Here is a 20294-nt window from a genome sequence, read left to right as displayed (position 1 = left end):
GCGTCATTTGAATATTAACTGTCAAGAAAAAAATCTGTGATAAATCTTATCAAATGATCTCATACAGATAATTTGAAATGTTTTCAGTAAAATCAGAAAAATTATTGGAATAATGAAAAAAAAAAACAAATATCTGACATTGACCATGTAAGTATCATTAATGATTGAAAAGGAAAAATGAAATAGTAAGATTGGGAAATGTCCCAACAAAAAGTACCACACATAGTCTAAAAGTATCAGTAATAATGGAAAAGTCCCAATGAAATAACAGTAGTAAAAAAATATAACAAAGTATCAACAATGGCTATAAATATTAAAGTGCCAGTTAAAAGGTATCAAAACAGCAGAACTAATGAAAACCATCAAACTTTTTCAAATAAAAGTAAATGAAATTCACTATTAATAGTTTAAATGTATGAATACACCCTTGAAATGGAAAAATGTAAAGTAACAGTAACACTTGAGATGTTTTTGTGTTTTAATCAGGCAGACAAAAGTCAAGTTTTATTAATGTAATTGTAAAATGCTTTTGGGGATTCGCGCTATCCTCCGATTGCACTGCGCTACCAGTGGATCCGTGATCGGGGTAATTCACCAATACCCGATCGCAATATGTGCCAAATAAGGATCTATTGTTTTTTTTCCATTATTATTGATCAGTAATCACCTAAAAGTCCCGGACAAAACGCTGTAATGTTGCGCCCTGGTGTGATGACGCGGTGCGTCCGCTGGGTGTCGCTGTTCGCCCGCCGTCCGCCCATATAAGCGGAGCTGTGAGTGCGCTGAGTGTCCGGTAGGTGTCGCTGACGCCTGCGGGGTGAGAGGTCAGAGTTGAGAGGTGTCTCTCGGATTTGACAACCGGTCGCGTTAAGACGCCGCTCCTCCACATGCCTGCTTCAGACGGGAGTCTCACGGTAGCGCCACTTTGGCAGATTCACGCGGAATTAAAGGGAATCTAACCTCAGATTTTCATCGCTTCATTCTGAAGGAGCGCAGCAGCAGCAGCAGCAGCAGCAGCGTTTGAAGGGAAATCTGAAGTTTGTCCAGGTGAGTGTGCGAAGAGTGTTGCTCCGCTAGCAGTTAGCGGCTCTGCGATTTTCAGCTGTTGGAAATCAGGACTGTTTTTTTAATATGTGTAAGTCCTCTGTTTTACCTACAGGAGCTCGCTTATCAGTTTTCATTGATAACACCTCGTGCTTAAATCCTCAGCCCTCCTTCAACCACATTGAGCCGCGTACCGCCGTGCTAATAGCACTCATGCTAACTTAATTACCCAGCGTTGTCTTAAATATGAAGGTATTTTGATTACTAAATTTACTCGTTTTTAGAGTCTTCAACCTGTGCATATATTTTTCTAATTCCGAGAACTTCTAATAAAGTCAATATTGATGCCTCCTTCGTCCATTCAGAGGACTCGTGAGGCTAGCAGTTTGGTAGCAGAATTAACATGTAGGCTAGTGGCGATTTAAGTTATTTTCTACATTCACAAGAAAGTTTAAACACTTTAATATAGGCTTAAACGTGTTCTTTCTTGTGTGTGAGTTATTGTGATAATGATTATGGTGCTTTTACATTGTAGCTTTTCTAAAGAAACATGCTGATACCTTCCAGTTGAAGTTAGCATGCTAGCAATTAAAATATTTAATATTGGTTGTTTGGACAGCTTCTAAAATGTGATTTGCTCTAATCTTTTTTTGTGTTAGTTGCTTTCGGGTATTAAATACGGGTTTCGTGGTTAGACCCGCTGAAGTGGCGGCATTAACGTGGGTTAGTGTCGCATGTTGACATGAGGTTGTTCTAATGAAAGCTAGGTGTTGACAGTTCAGAGCCAGTGAAGCTGTTCTGTTACTTCATGCGGATGTTGGCCTTCGATACAGTTCACATACAGCGAAGACGGGGTTTTCTTCATGTGGATGCTGGGTTTTATTAGCTGTGGAAGTAGCTTGTCAAATATACTACAATCGGCTTTAGCCTTCTGTGTGAAAGTAATGGATTTCTTAAACTCTTCTGGTTTGCCAGGGTATTTGTACATTAATTCTTGGTTTTCATGGTTCAACCTGCTGTAGCACACTGTGCAGATTGGCTGATCATCCCAGCCACGGCCTCTGTGCTTTCTTCTTCCTGGCAGGTGATGTTGCCACAGGGTTGCGTCAGATGCATCCTCCCTGCATGTGTCCACAGTCTGCTGATCCGTGTGTCACCATTCCACTCGGTTTGAATCAGCTCGCGAGAGTAAACAGTCGAAAGTGCAGAAATAGATGTTTAATTCAAATATAAATGTATGCTATCAGCATGTCTGTTAATCAGTAGCCAAAGTCAAACTCTTGTATGACATACATACTTTTGTGTGACCTCTCGTCAGTCAGGATGACAGAAAATCGGTTGCAGGGAGCAGATCCGTGTTTCAGTCTATTATTAAGGTTCTGTTACTGATTGACAGGACGTTTCTCTGTTTTGTCATCAGCTGTGGTTGTGAAAGCCACTGCACATCCACGCCGAGCTTCTATCTGCATTTAGTCTAATGATCTTCACTGAAAGGAGGCTCGTGCTTTAATGGGATTTATCACTAAAGTGTAATGCAGCTATGCTCTGAAGACTGGAGTCAGCCTAAAGCTCACCAAGGCGTCTGAATTTACCACATGATACGCAGATCGGCTCATTATGCGACAGGAATTTCTAAACCCTGCCGATGCCTTCAAGTTGGGAGTTTTATTAAGTGTGGAAAAGAGGTAAGCTTGTGCAAAAATCTACAAATTCCAAGTGCAGTGACTTGGTTCAGCAGTGTTTGTGAAGCTTATCTGGAAAGTTGCTGCACAGTTTTGCTCATGGGATCATGGCAAGAATCTACAAGCTGATTTCTTTTTCTCCCTTGATACAACTATTAGCTGAAAATATGCTAGTTTTTTTCATACTTATGGTTTTCACGTTTGCATGGGCTGTGCATTCATGCTCTGCAAATTCAGACTTTAAATATGATTGAAAATCACAAGTTTTGAATTTGGAACTTCAAAGTTCATGTTTGTTTTTATCTGTAAATCATGTTGGTTGTACCAGTATCTCATGATGCTGAAATAACATTATCATGCAGCTGTAATTTAAAGTTTTGCTCTTTTAAAATAAGCTGAAATTCCTTCAGTAAGGACATTTTGTGACATTTTAATCCTGATGGCGAACGCTCGGACAGTTTTGTGAAGTGTCTTTCAACCAGATGAGTATTTAATTGCCGATAATCTGATCTTGGCTCAGCAGAAAAGTAGCTTCTAGACAGGTTAACTTGTGATGAAGTGTTTTTTAGTATTGTGATAACCGAATAGCTTAACTTCTTTCTGTTTTGAGGTTGGTTCTTGTTAACATTGGAGCTCTTCCTCAGTTTTTCAGCTAGTTTTGAATTGAGTCCCACTTTATCGAGCTACAGTTCTGTCACTTTCTTTGTGCTGCACGACTGAATTTTGATAACCATCATTTATTGTGCAATGTTGATGTTGCAATAATGATAAATTGCGCAGCTTTTATTTTATTGCTTCATATCTGTTTCCCAGCTGTAATGAAGCGTCTGTTGTGGGAGTGTTTTGTTTCCAGTACAGAAGAGGGATTCCTGGTTTGACACAAACTCACCGGTTGATTGTGAAGTTTTGGAAGTCAACATGCTTGTTAAATGTGTGTGTGTCTGTGTGTGTTGGGGGAGCGGCCACAGGCCCTGAGCCCTGCTCGTTGAGTTTCCGATCAGCTCAATCCGGGATTAGTTCCCTGACGGAGATGCTGCTGAGCCTTTGCCAAATCAGGCCTTGCAGCTACACCCTCGTAACCTCTGCAGGCGGGCAGCCGGCGGACTGGACGCACAACGCAGACATGGAGGCGTCCACTGAGGGTTTCCCCTGGCGATCAGGTCCGGGACCTGACCACGGGGTCTCTCTCCTCCAGGAAGAAGGACCTGACTTCAAAACCCTCTTTTAACCTCGCCGTGTCCCATTGTGCAAGCCGGCCGTCGGACGCCGCTGTGTTTACCTTCCCGAGTATTTATACCAGCAGATCAAGAGACTCCCGAGGCGAGAATATCTCCTCCGGGAATGTTTCCGCCGCTCCCGGGGGGACGAGCCGAGCCGTCGCACACGCAGCCCCAGCCGAGGAGGGAGCGCTACGTTACCCACAAGGCGCAGATTAGACTGAAAAAGCCCTGCGCCGCCGCTCTGAAGCAGGCTCGAGCGAGAGAGATAAACCGCTCTGCCGTCAGCAGGTACGGGCAGGAACACGGGCGTGTGGCCGGCGTTCGGAGGCGTAGATAGAGGAGCTTCTGGAGCGTGGAGCTGCGGCGTGTGTGCATGAGAGACCAGTTAAATATTGAAGTAGAGCGGAGCCGTTTGAAACCCTGATAATCTGCTCTGAACCTTCAGGGGCTGAATAAACACGGAGCAGGGCTGAGATTGGGCCGAGGAGCCAACCGCACTTTCCACATGGGAAGTTTAAGTGAGAGGAAGAAAGAGTTGAAGTTTCAGCGTTCTGCCGCGTCCTGAGCTCACAGGCCGTCTTTGGCTTGTAGCCGGCAATTTTATAGCTTTCTGTCATTCTGAGTGGAGCTGCGCTGCGTTTGATAAAGTCATCTAGAAAGAGTTTTCATGCAGCGTTTGTTCGTGTTGTACAAAATTTGAAATGACAGAATGTTAAATGTGAAAGAAGCGCAATTTTTAAGGATTAATTCTTAGAAATTGTGTGAATAAAAAAACAAAAACATTAATAGCCCTGATTCTTTCATAGTGAGAACAAAGCAGAAGCAGACGTGTTTTCTATCAAATCAATAAAAAGAACAAAGTTGAGACTCTGTGAAAGATAAATTTCAGTGTTTTTTGGAGAAAATACACCTCAAAGCATAAAATGTAGATCGAAGCACTTGATATTAATCTTGACTCATCAAAATCGCTGTTAGACATGGACATAAATAATGCCACGATTAGCAATATTATCACGATAATCATCTAAATATACTTACAGCTTTAAAACTGTCACCAGAACAAACTGGAATCAGTTTATAGAACATTTTGTAGGGAAATATTTTTATTGCACTTACAAGTGATGTGTTTTTGAATTTTTCAAGTGGGGAATAACAAATTCTTTTAAAGTCATGAATTATTCTTTAGCAAAAGGCCAACTGGCATTGTGGTTTAATATGTAAACTACTTTTTTGGACCGCTTTAGATTAAAATAACGATGAAAATATTGTTACACCCAAACAACACCTTCTCCCACAGGATTGTACCTAAACAGGTGAGGGAAATAGTTTGAACTCACACATGAAGATACTGCCAATTTTCCCGATTAATAATTATCCCAATGATAGGAATTTGTTCCGATCAATTAATCTGTCGTGTTTCTATTTTAAATGAGATTGTTGCACATCGAATGTTCAGAGTTAATAATTTTCAACGTTTTTAACATCGCTGTGTATAGATTGATTGTGAAGATTAGATCTTGTTGTTTAGTCATTCTGGCCAATAACTCTTCATTTTCAACAATATTTATTGATTTTTTTTATTTTTTTTATTTTGAATTTCTAACAAATTTTCTTTGTGAAAGGATGCTTGTAATTAAGGCTAAAAGTCATTCAGGAAAGAGTCCAAAGTCAAACACCGGTATTTCAAACATTGTCCCTGAAAGCATTCTGTTCAAATTCTTTCTTCAGTTTTTAGCAGTATGTTGATAATTTAATCATCATCGCAGTATCTATATTGCTAAAAAAAAAAACCCAAAAAATAAAACAAAAACAACGGACAGGACTGCTGTGAATCTTGTGTTAAGAAAGATGCCGTTTCTAGTGATTAATTCAGATTTAATTTATTTGACTAAAGAGAAATGTCTGTTCACTCCTGGCCTTCATTATTTCATATTTGGTTTTCACTCTCGGCACATGCCTTTAAATCCTCGACGACTTAACCTTTTAAGAAAGTTAAATAGAAGCAGATCTTGTGAAGTTGCTGTGGTAATCCTCTCTGACTGGGCGGGATTGCAGCGTCTCTGGGTAAACGATGGTAAATTTCGCTTGAATGCAGCTTTGCACTGCTAGCCTGGTTTTATTTATTCACTGAACGTATCGAGAAAGGGCAGAAAGCACAATACCGAGTCCTTCCATTGCTATTGTTACAAAAGCTGCAGTTATAAAGCGGTTTGTGTGGTGAAGCTGCTGGTGCAGGATGATTAAAGTCGGCTAAAGATGCGGCAGCAGGCGGTTCGTTGGCTTTGCTAATGAGGGAAAAGTTCCACGGCGTTCAGCTGGAGGAGGAAACACAGCTGCAGGAGTGTAAACGGCCAGGGGCGATGTCTCCCGATTCTTTACTTTTCTGAGAAAATGTCTTCAGGCTAACTGTTGTTTAGCTTATATGCTATCCACTAATGGATAGGTGTGTTTTCGAATACATTACTGTATTCGGTTATTTTGCATTTTGAGATTTTTTTATTTTTTTTTCCCCCCCCAAGTTTGTATATTTATACTTTGCAAGAATAAACAGTAACGGCAATCAAATAAGTTCCTAATTCTAAGTGAAAATGCAAACCTTTCTGTTTGTTTTGTGTCCATTTATACGACAACTTGAGAAGGCGGTGGAAGTGGAAGGTGGAAGTTTTTCCAGACGCTTGGGCTTGTGGGAAACGCTGCTACTGCGCACCATGATTTTAGTAAATAGTTCTTCTGCACAAGTAGATGGACAATAACAATGGCGGCTTTCAGAGTCGAATGAATTCTTGGTTCATATTCTCCAAGGATTTAGTAGTTTTGGAGTTGAGCCGTCTGTCCATACGAATATCCGTGGACTCCCATTGTTAATGAAGCCCCTTTCCTACGAGCACTGACTCGGTTCTTTGGCGTTTCCTTTGTCTTGTTTTCTCTGGTAACTGCTCTGCTGTGGTTCCAAACGAGTTGAGTCAAGCCGGGAATGTGACGTTGACAGACAGCCGACCACTGATTGGCTCGAGGGGGGCGGCTTCACTAGACGAGTTGAGTTGAGTTAGGTCAGTGTCAGCGCCGCCATTTTTAAAATGCAATCACCAAAAGAACGATCACGATCAGAGATGGATGCACAGAAATCAACCTCATGGAGCGACGACGAGAGATGAGTTCAATAAAGGAAAATGCTTGAAACGGTCAGTTCAGCCCGTTGCATTGTTTTAAGTACTGACCTAGAAAATGGTGGATCTTGTGTATTTCACCAGCTTTTAGTTTTTATTAGGGATAGACCGATATGGATTTTTTAGGACCGTTGCCGATTTTTTTTATTTTATTTTTTTTCTTCCCCATCACCCTTAGTCAATTGCTGAATATGGACTGCCGATTTTCTTGAGCCAATATTTGGGGCCGATACTGCTATTGCTCCCTCAATTTACATCAAAAAATGACACAATGATAACAAATGTTACAGGTCTCAAGCTTAAAATAAGAAATATTTATTGAACAGTAAAAAAATAACAGCTCTGTTCAACTTTACTCAACATACTTTAAAATGAACAAAAAGTGTTTGGTGCTTTTAACCCTGCATGTGCGCTGCAGGGTCTTCCGGCAACACGGATCTGCCCGTGGATGCCTGTCCGTAAATCATGCCAGGGAAAAATAAATCCACGAATCCACGCGCATAGCGGCCGATACTGATACGAGTAAAAAACTCAAATATCGGCCGATTATATCAGCCAGCCGATGTATCGGTCTATCCTTAGTTTTTATGTAATTCAGACTGATCGTATCATCCAGACGTTTATGGAGTCATGTCTTACAAGATTATTGTAGAGATGGATGTTTTCTTCCCGACTGGGAACTGAGTGTCTCTGGGTAAATGATATCAGATTGAGTTTGGCCAACGCTCTGTCAGTTGATCTGTGTGGGGTTTTTCTTTATTGTTTGTTTGTTTGTTTGTTGTTGGCAAGAGGAGGTTCAATGAGGCGTAAAATTATTACAGCTGTGATGTGACTCAAATAATTTCATTAAGAAGCTGCACTTTCGCTGGAGTGGTTGAGTCCATTTCATCCACTGTAACGGTAGTTTCGGCTCAGCACAGTTTCATTCCTCTTTCCACCTCCGCTGTCAGATGGAGTCCTCTGTTACCCAACCGGAGGCTCTCACACACCGCGCTGTAGGAAAAGAGGTTGTTTCTCCTCAGGTGTGACCGGCTTCTCTCAGCCTCACTCCTCCGCTGGATGTTTTGGTCTGGAGTGAATGTGTCCACACCTCTTTGGCTGCTGAATGAGCCGTGTGTCTCGGTCCCGTCTGGCATGTGACCACAGTGCGTTGGTCCGGAGAGGAAAACACACCGTGCAGTTAGTCAGCACCGTGTGTGTGTGTGTGTGTGTGTGAGAGCCACCACTAAGAGTATGTAGGTAATTATGCTTCATGGACATAGCCGAGGTCTGTGTGTGTGGTTGCTTGTTTGAGGAAATCAACAAGCAGCAGCAGTAGAAGAATTTTGAATAAAAATAGCTAAAAACAAAAAAACCTGTTTGTTTTCTGATCGCTCTGTATAAATAGACTATTTACCAGCTTCAAGACGTCTGAAACGAAAATGCAAAAATGAGGCTTTTTCACTTGAAAGCTGTCGTGTAAACGGGGCTTGAAATTAGGACTGCACAATATATTGCACATTCATCATTACCACAATACCAGTGTGCAATCCATCCATCCATCCATCCGCTCGTCCATCCGTGTGTGTTTTTGGATTGTGGGAAAAAAATTACCTCACATCCTGCAGCCCAATCTGAAGGTTTACACCCAGCGATATGACCTGGATTGATAACAGCTCTTTCATAAGTACATAATAAAAGTTCAGTTCAGAGTATCGAGTGACGTTGAGGAGAACAGTGTGTCAGCTCGGCGCCTCTACAACCTCCAGCTGAAACTACAGGTGTGACGATCTCAGGCCGCTGTAAAGGCAGCTTTATTACAGAGCTGTTCTCAATTACAACAGATTGTCCATATACACCCAATAAATTGACACAATGATTTAGAATTGTATCTGTTATGTTGTACGGTGAGATGCGTTTAAGGATATCTTAATATCTTCTGAAGCTGTCACAAATGTCACAGCTGCTGTCCCACTGCGCAGCACTTCCACAGCCAGCCACAGCATCTCTTAACCGTAAAAGTACAACAAGAGTGACGATCACTGCGACGCCGTGGCATCAAAACAATGGTTAGTAAATTCCCAGGGACGCCAACAGGCTGGACCAATGTCCACACTGTCTGTTTGCTCCCAGCATGGACTTTTTCCCTGAACGTAGCCGCGAGCAGAGCGGCGGCTCAGTTTCAGGTTTACTCAGTTTATCTTCTAAAGCTCTCGGGGCGTTCGTAGGTGACGTACGAGATCACGTAATGTTTGAATTCTGCGTTACGCCGATTAATGGAAAACAACACTGTGTTGTTGAACCTGCTGTCAGGAACACGTTAATGTGGCAGCGTCGCCAGAATGCATTTACAAGAAACTCTGCAGGTTTTAAAGCAAACATTTGTGTCTTTGACTGCTGTTTTTACTGTGTTTGTCTTTTAACTTTTCAAGTACAGTCAGGGACTCATCGTCCAAATGATCAGCTCAGCTCCTGACTCCCCTTCGTGTTTAAAGCAGTGAATTTTGTTTGATGCGTGGCGTCTCCTCCTCGTCTCCCAGGTCCCTGGATGCCCCGCGACGCCCCGTCCTCGGCCGCCCTGTGCGTCCCAATGGCCGGGAGTTGACCTCTCTCGCCAAGATGACGCTGCGCGAGCAGCTGAGAGAGAAGATCTCGGCGGCGTTCTACCGCCACGGGCTGCTGTGCGCGTCCTACCCAGTACCCATCATCCTCTTCACCTCCGCCAGCATCCTCACCTGCTGGTAGGTCTCCCTGCACTTCAGCCTCTTTGTTCACTGTTTCAGGTACGCTTTGAGAAATATTAATACAGGGAAGAAAAAATGTGCAATTCAATGCATTGTCTGGCTGACTTGGAGCCTTTTGTGGGACAGTTTTGGGCCACGCACCTTATGTTTGACACCACTTTAGAAAATGCAGTTTCACAGGTTGTTTTCTTACTTAATAGCATTTTTCAGACTGTGACTGACATTTTTGAGTGTCAAAGCACCAGTAAAGTCAGACCTGCTCATCAGGTACTTTTACAGCTACGACCGTGTTAAACGTTCTATCAGACAGAAGATGTTAACCTGGAAAACTAGGGCTCAGGGAATTCAGGAAACACTTGGTGCACATGCTGAAAGTTTGAGCTGGAGTCAGGATGATGTTTGAATCGGCACGTTTACACATTTCTGGTGAAAATCAAACGGGAGGAGACGCTGTGCTCCGACAGCTTTAGCAGCCAAAACCTGAGGGAATGCACGTGGATGTGGAAAAGGCAACAAACTTCTAATTTGGTTTGTGGCAGCGGAGAACAGCTGCCTGGTGGTGATTCAAGAAGGGGATGAAAATCAAACATGCTGATCACACAGTCCACTGTGGCAGAAACTTCTTCCTGTATAGTGATTAGTTAAATTATTAAATTCCAAAATAAAAGTCGTTTTGACATAATTTACCCAGAGATGTTGTGGTTTCAGTCTGATCAGAGAGGCTAAAGAAGATTATTAATAGCAGTGACTTGACAGGATGTGCTTCCTCTTAACTTTGGCCCCATTTCCACGACGGTGTTTCAATTGAAAACTCGCCGTTTTGCATTTTCGTTTCAGAAGAGTTTCCCGTTGACACGGCAACATTTTGGAAACGACGCCTGCTTGCAGGGTTGGTAGAAGTTAAAGCTGAATTGACGGTGACTGGAAAACCAGTCTTGATAACGGTTTTTGTTCAGTTGACAGAGAAGTGATTGAGTGCAGGTCATGAGAGCAGCATTAGTCCAACAGTTTCTTTCTTCAAGCTTTCCAAGTCTCACGGGTCTTACGGGTGTTTTCCACTGTGAAGGCAGTAAATTCAGCAGCCTTTCAACATCATTTCAGACACAGAATTCATTCAGAGATTGGCTCTAAATGTCGTCTAATTTGCATACAAGTTTAAAAGCCCAGCAAGCCCATGCAACGTTTTGACCCTGCTAATCATTTTTTCTTTACCTTGCCTTTGGGTGTGTCTTTCTGGATAATCCTGACACATGTCCACCTCCAGGCTGGCTGAAAAAACATCGAACAAACTAGTTCTGCTCGTTCTTGCAAAACTTGATCTTTACAATCTGCTGGAACCATCGTGTCCCACAGCAGATCAGTTGAGTTTGCCTCAACTCTTGGGCTCTTAAAAGTGAGTTGATAGGTTTTTTTGTGGTTTTATAGTTGCCAAATTCCCAGTGAGTAAGTTCAGTGTGATCATTTTATTTCCAGCTGTGCTGAAACATCTCAGCAGCCGCGTGGCAGTTTGTGTTTCCTAGATGTCATAAACTGTCGAGGAGCTGAGTGAAAGTGTTGAAGGAGCCAGTTAGAACTGATTTATTACTCTTTATCAGAGTTTTACTCAAGTGTTACTCTTTCAGGGCTTCACACCGGTTCACAGTTCCTCAATTTGAGCGGCGCTCGCTTTTTAGAACGTGAGCAGGCTCCCCGGCAGCAAACCGAATGAACTGTGGCAAAAGTGCACCGAGGAGACGAGCAACCGGTTGAACCGGCCATCTGCACACACACACACACACACACCACACAGCCCCCCTGCTGACATTCACTTAACACATGCACTTATCTGCTGGTACTAAACCGCTGGTCAGAAGGGAGGACAGAGGTCAGGGAGTTGGCCGAGCTTCATCTGTAAACGCATCGTAAAACAATCCCAACAATGCACAACACTCGCATGCACCTGCTGCGTGCTGTCCCTGTTTCACCTTCCAGCAGGGGGGGGGGAAATGGAGGCGGCACTGCCGCCCCGGGGAGAGCCAGAGAAAAGAGCCTGACGGCGGGGATGTTAAAGGCAGAACCGGAGCAAAGGGCTGTGAGAAAGTGGCCATGTGAGAATAGGATGTCTGTCCCTCCATCTGCCTGTCAGGAGGGGGCCGCTGCCGAACAAAAGAGGCCTTTGTGGGGATACAGTGACCTGGGAGAGTGGAGGAGGCCTGGAGGGAGGGAGGGAGGGAGGGGGACAGAGCAGAAAGGGAGAAGAGCCATGCTTATTTCCAACACAGAATCTCTAAATGTCCTCCTGATGTTTTTATGGCCGTGTGGTGTGAAGGTTGATCACACCGGGAGTTCCTGCCGTGAACTCTTTATGCCTCATCGTGCTGCTCCAGTCACACCTGCACCGAGGTTCAAGGCTTTGCATGATGTCTAGTAGTGCCACAAACAGTCGTATTGTCCACTGGGTTAACGCCATCTTCTCTTATTGCAGATGCAATTTAGCATTTTTTTGTTACTTAAAATAAAGTCTGAGCTTTGCCGCTTACAAGTGCCTTGAGATGACGCGGCGTTGTCTTTGACCGAGAAATAAAATTTAATTGAATCAAATCTGTTAGTCACCTTTCATTGAGCAACGCTTTAGTTTTTAAAGTCTCCTGTGGAGCTGAGTTTGTTTTTGTCTGTGTTGTGAAGTTAGTTTGTGATGAGTAAGCAAAGGGAAAGTGTACCGATCGTCAGGTCAACACGCTGAGTAAATGTGTGTGTGCTGCATCCTGTCCATGTCTCCTTCCTGCCCTCAAAGCTCGCTCTGTTATTTCTGGGGGTTGCTCAACCACTCTAAAGCAAACCTACTCACTCACGAGCGCTCCGGTGCTTTCAGAAAGGAGCCTGTTCCACCTGAATCCTCCCATTTCCAGGAGAAACAGGGCGCGGGTCTCTCCAGGCAGTACGAAGGGTTTAATCTGGTTAAAATAAATACATAGAAAAAGCCTGCGGAGCTGGTTTCACCTCCTCAGAAGAGATGCAACACAAACCACAGGGGTTTTCTGAGGAATGCTGTCATTTAAAACAATGTTTCAACCTGGATTCATGTAGAGTTTCTGTCTCTATAATCATCAGTGTGTAGTGAGTGGTATATGTTGATAACCCCCCCTCCTCTTGTGTGCCCCAGTTATCCGTTGCTGAGGCTCCCCCTGCCTGGGACGGGTCCTGTGGAGTTCACCACAGGGGTGCGGGACTACAGCGTCCCTTCCCATGAGCCTCAGGGAGACCTCGGGGAGCGGCCCGACTGGGTAGGAGACAGATATCGTATTATATAATGTTTGATGTGCACTGATCCCTTCACATCCAGAGCTACCGTTTTCAGTGAAGACAGTAGTTTAATCATTGAATTCACTCAACAAAAACTGAGGAGGCTCAGAAGGTGAAGACAGAGCAGGAAGTCGTTTCGGTTTAGATGCTTCAGTGATCTTCTTGAGTTTATCAGTCCCTGAAGTGTTCCTGTGTCGGCTGTGCCGCAGTACCGCGGTCCTCCGGTCGCCTACATCCAGCAGGTGCTGGTGAAGGCCGCGGTGTCTCCGTGGGACAGCAGCCTGGTGCCGGTGGACGTGTTCCGGTCGCCGCTGGGCCGAGTCTTCACCCTGCTGGAGGAGATACGCAACCACGTCCACTCTGACAAGTAAAGACAGCCACACTCCCCCGACCACAGTGCAACGCTAACATCAACAGTGCAGCTGATATATAATGTTCAGATAGCTCAGTACCCTTTGGAAGAACTAAAATAATCTAAGACGCGCGCTGGATCATAAGATGGGAGCAGTTTTAGATGAGATAATCCTTTATTTGGCCCACAGTGGGGAATTTTATTAATGATAAATAGAAAAAGGAAACAAAATGATAAAAAGCTCAATAGTAAGCAGGAGGAGGAGGAGCTGCTGCCAGCCTCTTCTGATGATCCACAGTGCAGCGTGAGATCGATCTATAGCAGGCTTTGAAAAGGATCTTCGTCTTAAAATCAGTTAGTGGAAAGAGGCTAAAATTGGTTTGATGTTTTTCTTTTGTCAGTGAGAAGGCGAACTGCGGCATTCTCTACGATAGTGAGGACTGCTGGCTGCAAAGCTAAAGACCTGAAAGTTCTGCATGTCGTAGAACACCGTATAATCTACTTCACCTGGGGCTCTGGCGGATCGTGGATCGCTTTGTGCGCCATCCATGTATACAAATGCGTTTAACTCGATTGTTTTCAATCAGATTGAAAGAAACACCCATTTAAACTGGGCCGCTTTCTCTTCAACTGCTGTTGCTTCTTGTTTCAGATATAGTTTGCTTTTAGAAATATTGTTTATATTTTGAATTACAAATAATCTTAATTATGCAAGAAAGTCAAAGTTAAAAAGTTAACAGATTTGTGTTTTTGAGGTGGAGAGTTCTTGGAATTTGACACTCCTGATTCAGGTGGAAGCTGAAACCTTTCCATTCCTTCATAGAGCTTTTAGTAACATCTCATGACTTTTATAGGAATAATGTCCTTTTTTCTCAAAGTAACTGTCAAAGTTTTGTCAAAACACATTTGTCTTTTTCCTGCAGCACATTTTCAGGGAGGTTAATGTGAAAAACAGAAACACTCGAACAGCGAGGAGGATAAAACGACCTCCAAACAGCCGTCCGTCAGTCGTAATCTACAAGGTTTTGTGTTTGGCAGCTGTGACGCACCAGCTCTGATAGAAACGCTGGTTTTCCTCCTCCGGAGCTCTGACCTCTCCTCCTCCTGGCCCCGTCAGGTCTGGCGTTCGCAGTCTGGAGACGCTGTGTCTCCAGGTGACGGACCTGTTCCCGGGGTTACGGCGGATGCAGTCGGTGCTGCCGGAGCACGGCTGCCTGCTCGTCTCTCCGGGAAACTACTGGCAGAACCAGCGGGAGCTGTTCGACTCGGACCCCGACATCCTGAAGAGCATCCAGAAGCACGAGCCCAAAGGCCTGCACACCTCGGCCACACTGAGAGGTGAGAGCGGCGAGGGCAACGGCCCGGTGCAGACAGCCTCCATCCCATCACAAAATACAGTTTTAAATGAAATACTGCTGCAGACATAAACTTGAGTATGCATGTGAATATCCAGTGATCGATACATGCCTCTATCAAATAAGTCTCTAAAATTAGCTAAAATAGTAAGAAAACAACCTCAATTGAGGTGACCTATCAGTTTTTCTAAAACATGCAGACATATATGAACAATAGTCTATATGCAACAATGAAAATGAGAATAAAATCTGCTAAAAGTGTGAAACCGTTAATATAGAGTTTGAAAGTCAAACTGAAGATTTGACTTTTCAGTTTGTTTGAGCTTATTAATACCGTCGGCATGTCTCTGGTACTCCTGAAGGTTGCTCCAGCTGTTTGGAGCGTACCGATACAAACCGAGGTTAGATGTGACTGGAGAAATTTACTCTATTTTTAATTGCAATAAATTGCACTGATGCTCCAGACACCAAAGGATGATTTACTTATTGTCAAGTTGACTTTCTTCTGAAAGTGAGAATGCAGTTCTCTCAACAACCAACTGTAATAACCTGTCGACTTCAGCACGTTTTTTTCAGGGTTTAGGAGCCACAGGTGACGGTTATGTAGTTATGATTGTTTTATCCTGTTACATCCCTGCTGGAGCAACATTTTTCCCACCACTCCTTAAAAAAATAAAATAAAAGGGTGTCACACAGCTTGATTCAGCTTTAAAGCAGCAGCAGTCCCAAAACAACAATAAAAGGTTAAAGAAGATACTCCATCCAGAACAGTTTGTCCTTTAAAAAGTCTCCAGTGTAGCAGGAGGAGGAGATGATCTCTGAAAAGCACATTGATCAAACACTGGCTCTGTTTACAAGAAGAAACCTTGAAAAGATGCTGATCTCACACGTAAAAATCGAGTTAGGACAAGCTTGAAATGCAAACAGACATCAGAGCTGACTGTGGGAGGCCGAGAGGAGGAAACACTCTCAGGTTTTTGTTACATTGCAGCAGCAGTTTCGTGTTTCAGAATATAAACACACACGATGCAGAGCGTCCGGTTACCTGATTCCTCCTGCTGCACAGCTGTCCCGTATCCAGGTGGACTTACACACACACGCACACACACACACGCGCGCTAAAGAGACAATAAACATTCAAATCCTTCATTTCAGCCGGTATTTTCCTGTCCTCCCTGACGTGTGTGTGTGAGGAGATGGGAGTGATTCTCATCTAAAGCCGACCTCCAGGTCCGCAGCGGCGTTGCACCTTTCAGCTGGAGTATAAATGTAGTGAATTCAGGATTAGTTGTATCGGCAAACTAAGCAGCTTTCCTGTTAACTCGGTACAAGCAGCCTCACTCTGTGGGCCGTTCTGTTCTTCCAACTTTACCCACTGACACAGTGAACCGGCCGCCCTCCCCCGGCTCAGCATCTCGCGTCGCCTCCCAGCTCGGCCGATTTAAGGCGGAGGAGCTCAGGCCGGCGCCTGTTGGTGCTGAGCTGACGGAGGAGCGCGCCGACTGTGGGATATATTCAACCCGAGGGTCAAAATTTCACTTCTGTTGGAAAATATCAATTTCCTTTTAATCCACACGATTGAATTTGTAAACATGTCAGGAAAACGAACGGCGTCTCTTCAGCAGGGTTCATTTGAATGAACTGAGACACGGCTGCAGTTTGTCCAGAAACGCCCGTCGCTGTAGGACAGACCAACCTTTGAAGACACCGTTGTCACTCTGTTGTGCTCGTGCACGACTGCTCTGTCTGGTTTCTCAGCTGAAGTTTGGAGTCTCCTGGTTGTGGTGTGTTTCAGACCTGTTGTTCGGCGTTCCTGGGAAGTACACAGGAGTCAGTCACTACAACAGGAAGAGGGTGGTGACGTACACCATCACCGTGGTGCTGTCCAGCTACGACGCCAGGTCGGTCGGGGCCGGTTTTACACCTTTTAACTCATTTTTATGACGCATCATTAATATCTAATGTGTTTTTTACAACTGCCTCTAGAAAGTTAGAGAGAGATCTCTCATAAAGTGGGTCTTAAAGCGCTCGGCTTCCAAATACAGTATCGGTGAGCTGTAGGGGTTCTGCACAAAATAAGAATATAGATTTACAGATTTACAAGATCAAACCAAACTGTGCAGGAGAGGAAGGAAGTCCAGAGGCCTGATGGGAAATCCTGCCATCAATAAACATTACCGGAATGAAAACAAAATTAAAAAGGAACAAGAAGCAGCAGGGAATATTAATATTCAATATTTTACTGTTGCATTTATGTATACAGTGTTTGCTGGTTCTCAGAAACAGTCTGTTTATATCTGAAAGCATGAAAATTACAAAGATGTTGAACCTTGAAGTAAAGCTTTCAATGTTCATTTATCTCAATGACGCTGCAATTTCATTAAAAAAAAAAAAAAAAAAAAAGTGAATTTCACTAAATTGTAAAAGACCTTGACCCCCAGTTCATTCCTGATCTTGCCCCCCCCAGGGGAGATCTGTGGATAAACAGTAACTTCCCTGCAGGTTTTGTTTTGAAGAGCTGTGCCCTCCTGCGGTGCTCGCTGTTTGCTCTCGTGCTGCGATGGATCCTAACGAGTGTTTTGACCCCGCAGGTTCCTGAACAGCCTGCGGGCTCGCCTGAAGCACCTCCACCCCTCGGCCAACTGCAGCCTGAGAGACGACCACATGGTCCACGTGCACTTCAAGGAGGAGATCGGCGTCGCCGAGCTCATCCCCCTCGTCACCACCTACATCATCCTGTTCGCCTACATCTACTTCTCCACGCGTGAGTTTCCACCTCCACCTCCACCGCCCTGCGGTTAATATTTCACCGGAGCCAGAGAGTGGCGCCGATGCCTGTTGTGCTTGTGTGCGCGTGTGTGTGTGTGTGCACACGTGTGCCCGTGTGCCAAGGTTGTTCCCGTCTGCCGCGGGGATTATCCTCACGCCGGAACATTGCACTCCGCTGTAAGAACTCTGAAACCCTCAGCGACTCGACTCGCCATGAACGTTCACACTCCTGCTGAGGAGCCGACCGACGTTCAGGATTAATACTTCACTCCGGTTTAGACTGTCTGAAGGTCTTATTATACAGCATTATTCAGCGTCTTCATTTCATCCAAAGCCACAGTTTTGATTGAAAGTCAGTTTTTGAAGAAAATATGCTTCTGTTTGTTTTTCACATAGTGATCAGATACGTTTCTTCAGTATTAATGAATTAAAACCTGAAGCAGCTGCTTCTCTGCAGTGTGCAGATGTACTGAAGAAAAAAAACGTTCATTCCAAAAACTTTTAAATTGAAAAAGCACCTCAGTCCTTTATAATCTTAATACTGTTTCATGAACATAACATATGCTTAAAACTTCTATTTCATTGTCTAAGTCTTTAAATGTCTAAGACCAATAAAAAAACAAACCATCTCAACCTTGTAATTAGAATTTTATCCGTTTTGATCATTTGCTCCTACGTTGAAGCAGGGATTTCAAACTTTTTTTTTAAACAAATCTCTTAAGAGTAGCGGACAGAACAGAGCCGATCTGAGATATCGGCGATGCTGCCATGAAAGATAACTGTCTATGTTGAGATTATAGTCACTTTCAAGAGTTTTTGTTTGGTTTTGCTCAAATATTCATTTTCTCAGTTCAGGAAACTTGATTTTTGCCACCCTGATTTTTCATTCGCAAACTCCCACTTCATTACACAACTCAAATAATAAATAATACGATTTACACATGAGGCAGAGGGAGACGTCTGAACAGTGTAATAAAACCAGATACGATAAGAGATGAAGCACATAAAATAAAACCGAAGCAGTATAAAACAATAATAAAAAAAACTAAACTGTAAATAACAGAAGAAAAACGGCGCGTCCTCCAGATCAGATCAATTAAAGATCATTTACAGTCCTTCAAAGTGTGTGTGATGAGTGTTTGGAAGCCTGATAGCAGAGGGAATGAAGGACTTTAGAATTTCTACATGTTTAAAAAAAACGAGAACTTTTCTGTTGAATATTAAAAATATCAATTTCAGAAGGAAACTGTGATGAAGCATGTATCTTAAGTTGTCTCTTTTGTTAACCATGAGTGTGTGAACCCCCCCCCCCCCCCCCCGTGTGTTTGCAGGTAAGATCGACATGGTGAAGTCGAAGTGGGGCCTGGCGCTGGCGGCCGTGGTGACCGTCCTCAGCTCGCTGCTCATGTCGGTCGGCCTCTGCACCCTGTTCGGCCTCACTCCCACACTGAACGGAGGGTAGGAGCCACACGGCGTCCGGAACGCCACACTTCTCTTTCTACTGAACCCTCACAACAGAAATAATGGATTCCAGAAGAGAATGTTTTAGTCCAGCAGCCTGTAGAATCACCGATTCAGCCTCTGTATCTCATATTTTACGGTAGTTATTTTTAATCTTTTTTTTTTTCTTTTATTTGGTTTGGTTTAAAGCTTGTTTATGTTTACACAGTTCTATCTACTGTATGTTACTGAGATTATTGAAGCGGTGTTTCCTGAGGTCGCTATCAGATATTCACTGTGTTTACCGTCCTTGACGGTTGTCAGGCTCTTTATCTCTTACCTTCATAGAAAGACGAGGACAGCTGACTCACTGGAGAGCGTGCATTCCCAATGTTTGTCCTTCTCACTTCGTCTCTATTGATGTGACTTGGGCTTGCGTAAATGTTTACATCAGGAAGAGGAGAAAAGTGGGTTATCGTGGGCTCTGATAAGAAGTCTGACTGTGGAGGAAGTGGCCCGGTCCTGTTTGGAGAGGGCGGAGACGTGCCACTGTTGACATTCAGCGGCCGTCCAATCAACTGAGGATTGCTGGAAAGCAGACGTCGTGGCGTGACAGTGCCCCCCCCCTCCCCTGCCGGCCAACCACTGGCCGCAGTCCACGCAGGGTCGCCGTGGGCCGTGCTTCCATCGAGCGACACGTTTCGCCGGCGGCGTGCACGGGGTCAGGCATACGGCGGCCGCGCGGCGCTAACCGGAGCAGCGCCGGCGACTCCTCCGTGACCCAGTTCTGCCCCGACGTGGAGCGCCGGCTTCTCCACACCTGTAAAGGAGTGTGACTGGGCAGATCCTGCAGGCGCCTGTTCAATATTGACAGGCGTTGTTTATCGTGGATGATTATTGGTTTATTTTGGCAGCTCTCCTCAAAAGAAAATAGCCACAAAAAAAAAAAAGAATTCTTGGAAGTGGGAAAAGAAGGTTTATGCCTTTATCTCATAGTGGAGAAATTCAGTGTGTTGTCTGCAGCAGTACACACAGACACGCAGACTGAACACAAAAAAAGTATATTAGAAGTAATTGCGAACATAAATATGAAAATACACACGGGAAAAAATAGTGCAAATGCAGAATATTGATAAAATGTGCTTTAAACCACAGTTGAGTTATTGATATTTAGGCTCGGGACGCCACAATGTTAAGTGAAATCTGAAAACCTCTGTTGCATTTCGAGGATCCATTTACACAACGGTGATCAGAGCCACT

The 20294-nt window shown here is 44.1% G+C and overlaps 1 protein-coding gene across 2 annotated transcripts in view; it reads left to right on the top strand.

Moving 5' to 3' along the window:
• The first annotated feature begins 859 nt into the window (after positions 1 to 859).
• Positions 860 to 20294, top strand: part of scap (SREBF chaperone) — a 33808-nt gene continuing 14373 nt past the window's right edge. Inside the window, exons 1-8 of one of the 2 annotated variants that reach the window (XM_030102480.1) lie at positions 860 to 1047; positions 9633 to 9833; positions 12979 to 13099; positions 13328 to 13485; positions 14588 to 14808; positions 16621 to 16726; positions 17417 to 17589; positions 18926 to 19052. In XM_030102480.1, coding sequence (XP_029958340.1) covers positions 9712 to 9833; positions 12979 to 13099; positions 13328 to 13485; positions 14588 to 14808; positions 16621 to 16726; positions 17417 to 17589; positions 18926 to 19052 — 1028 coding nt within the window. In that variant the 5' untranslated portion in view covers positions 860 to 1047; positions 9633 to 9711. Of the gene's footprint in view, positions 1048 to 2650; positions 2730 to 9632; positions 9834 to 12978; positions 13100 to 13327; positions 13486 to 14587; positions 14809 to 16620; positions 16727 to 17416; positions 17590 to 18925; positions 19053 to 20294 lie in introns of those variants that run through there. The other variant, XM_030102479.1, reaches the window with a different exon arrangement.

Source organism: Salarias fasciatus, chromosome 11 (assembly GCF_902148845.1).
Source record: "Salarias fasciatus chromosome 11, fSalaFa1.1, whole genome shotgun sequence".
NCBI classification, from domain to species: domain Eukaryota; kingdom Metazoa; phylum Chordata; class Actinopteri; order Blenniiformes; family Blenniidae; genus Salarias; species Salarias fasciatus.
Note: the sequence above shows the minus strand (reverse complement) of the source record. Positions and strands in the feature narration are given on the sequence as shown.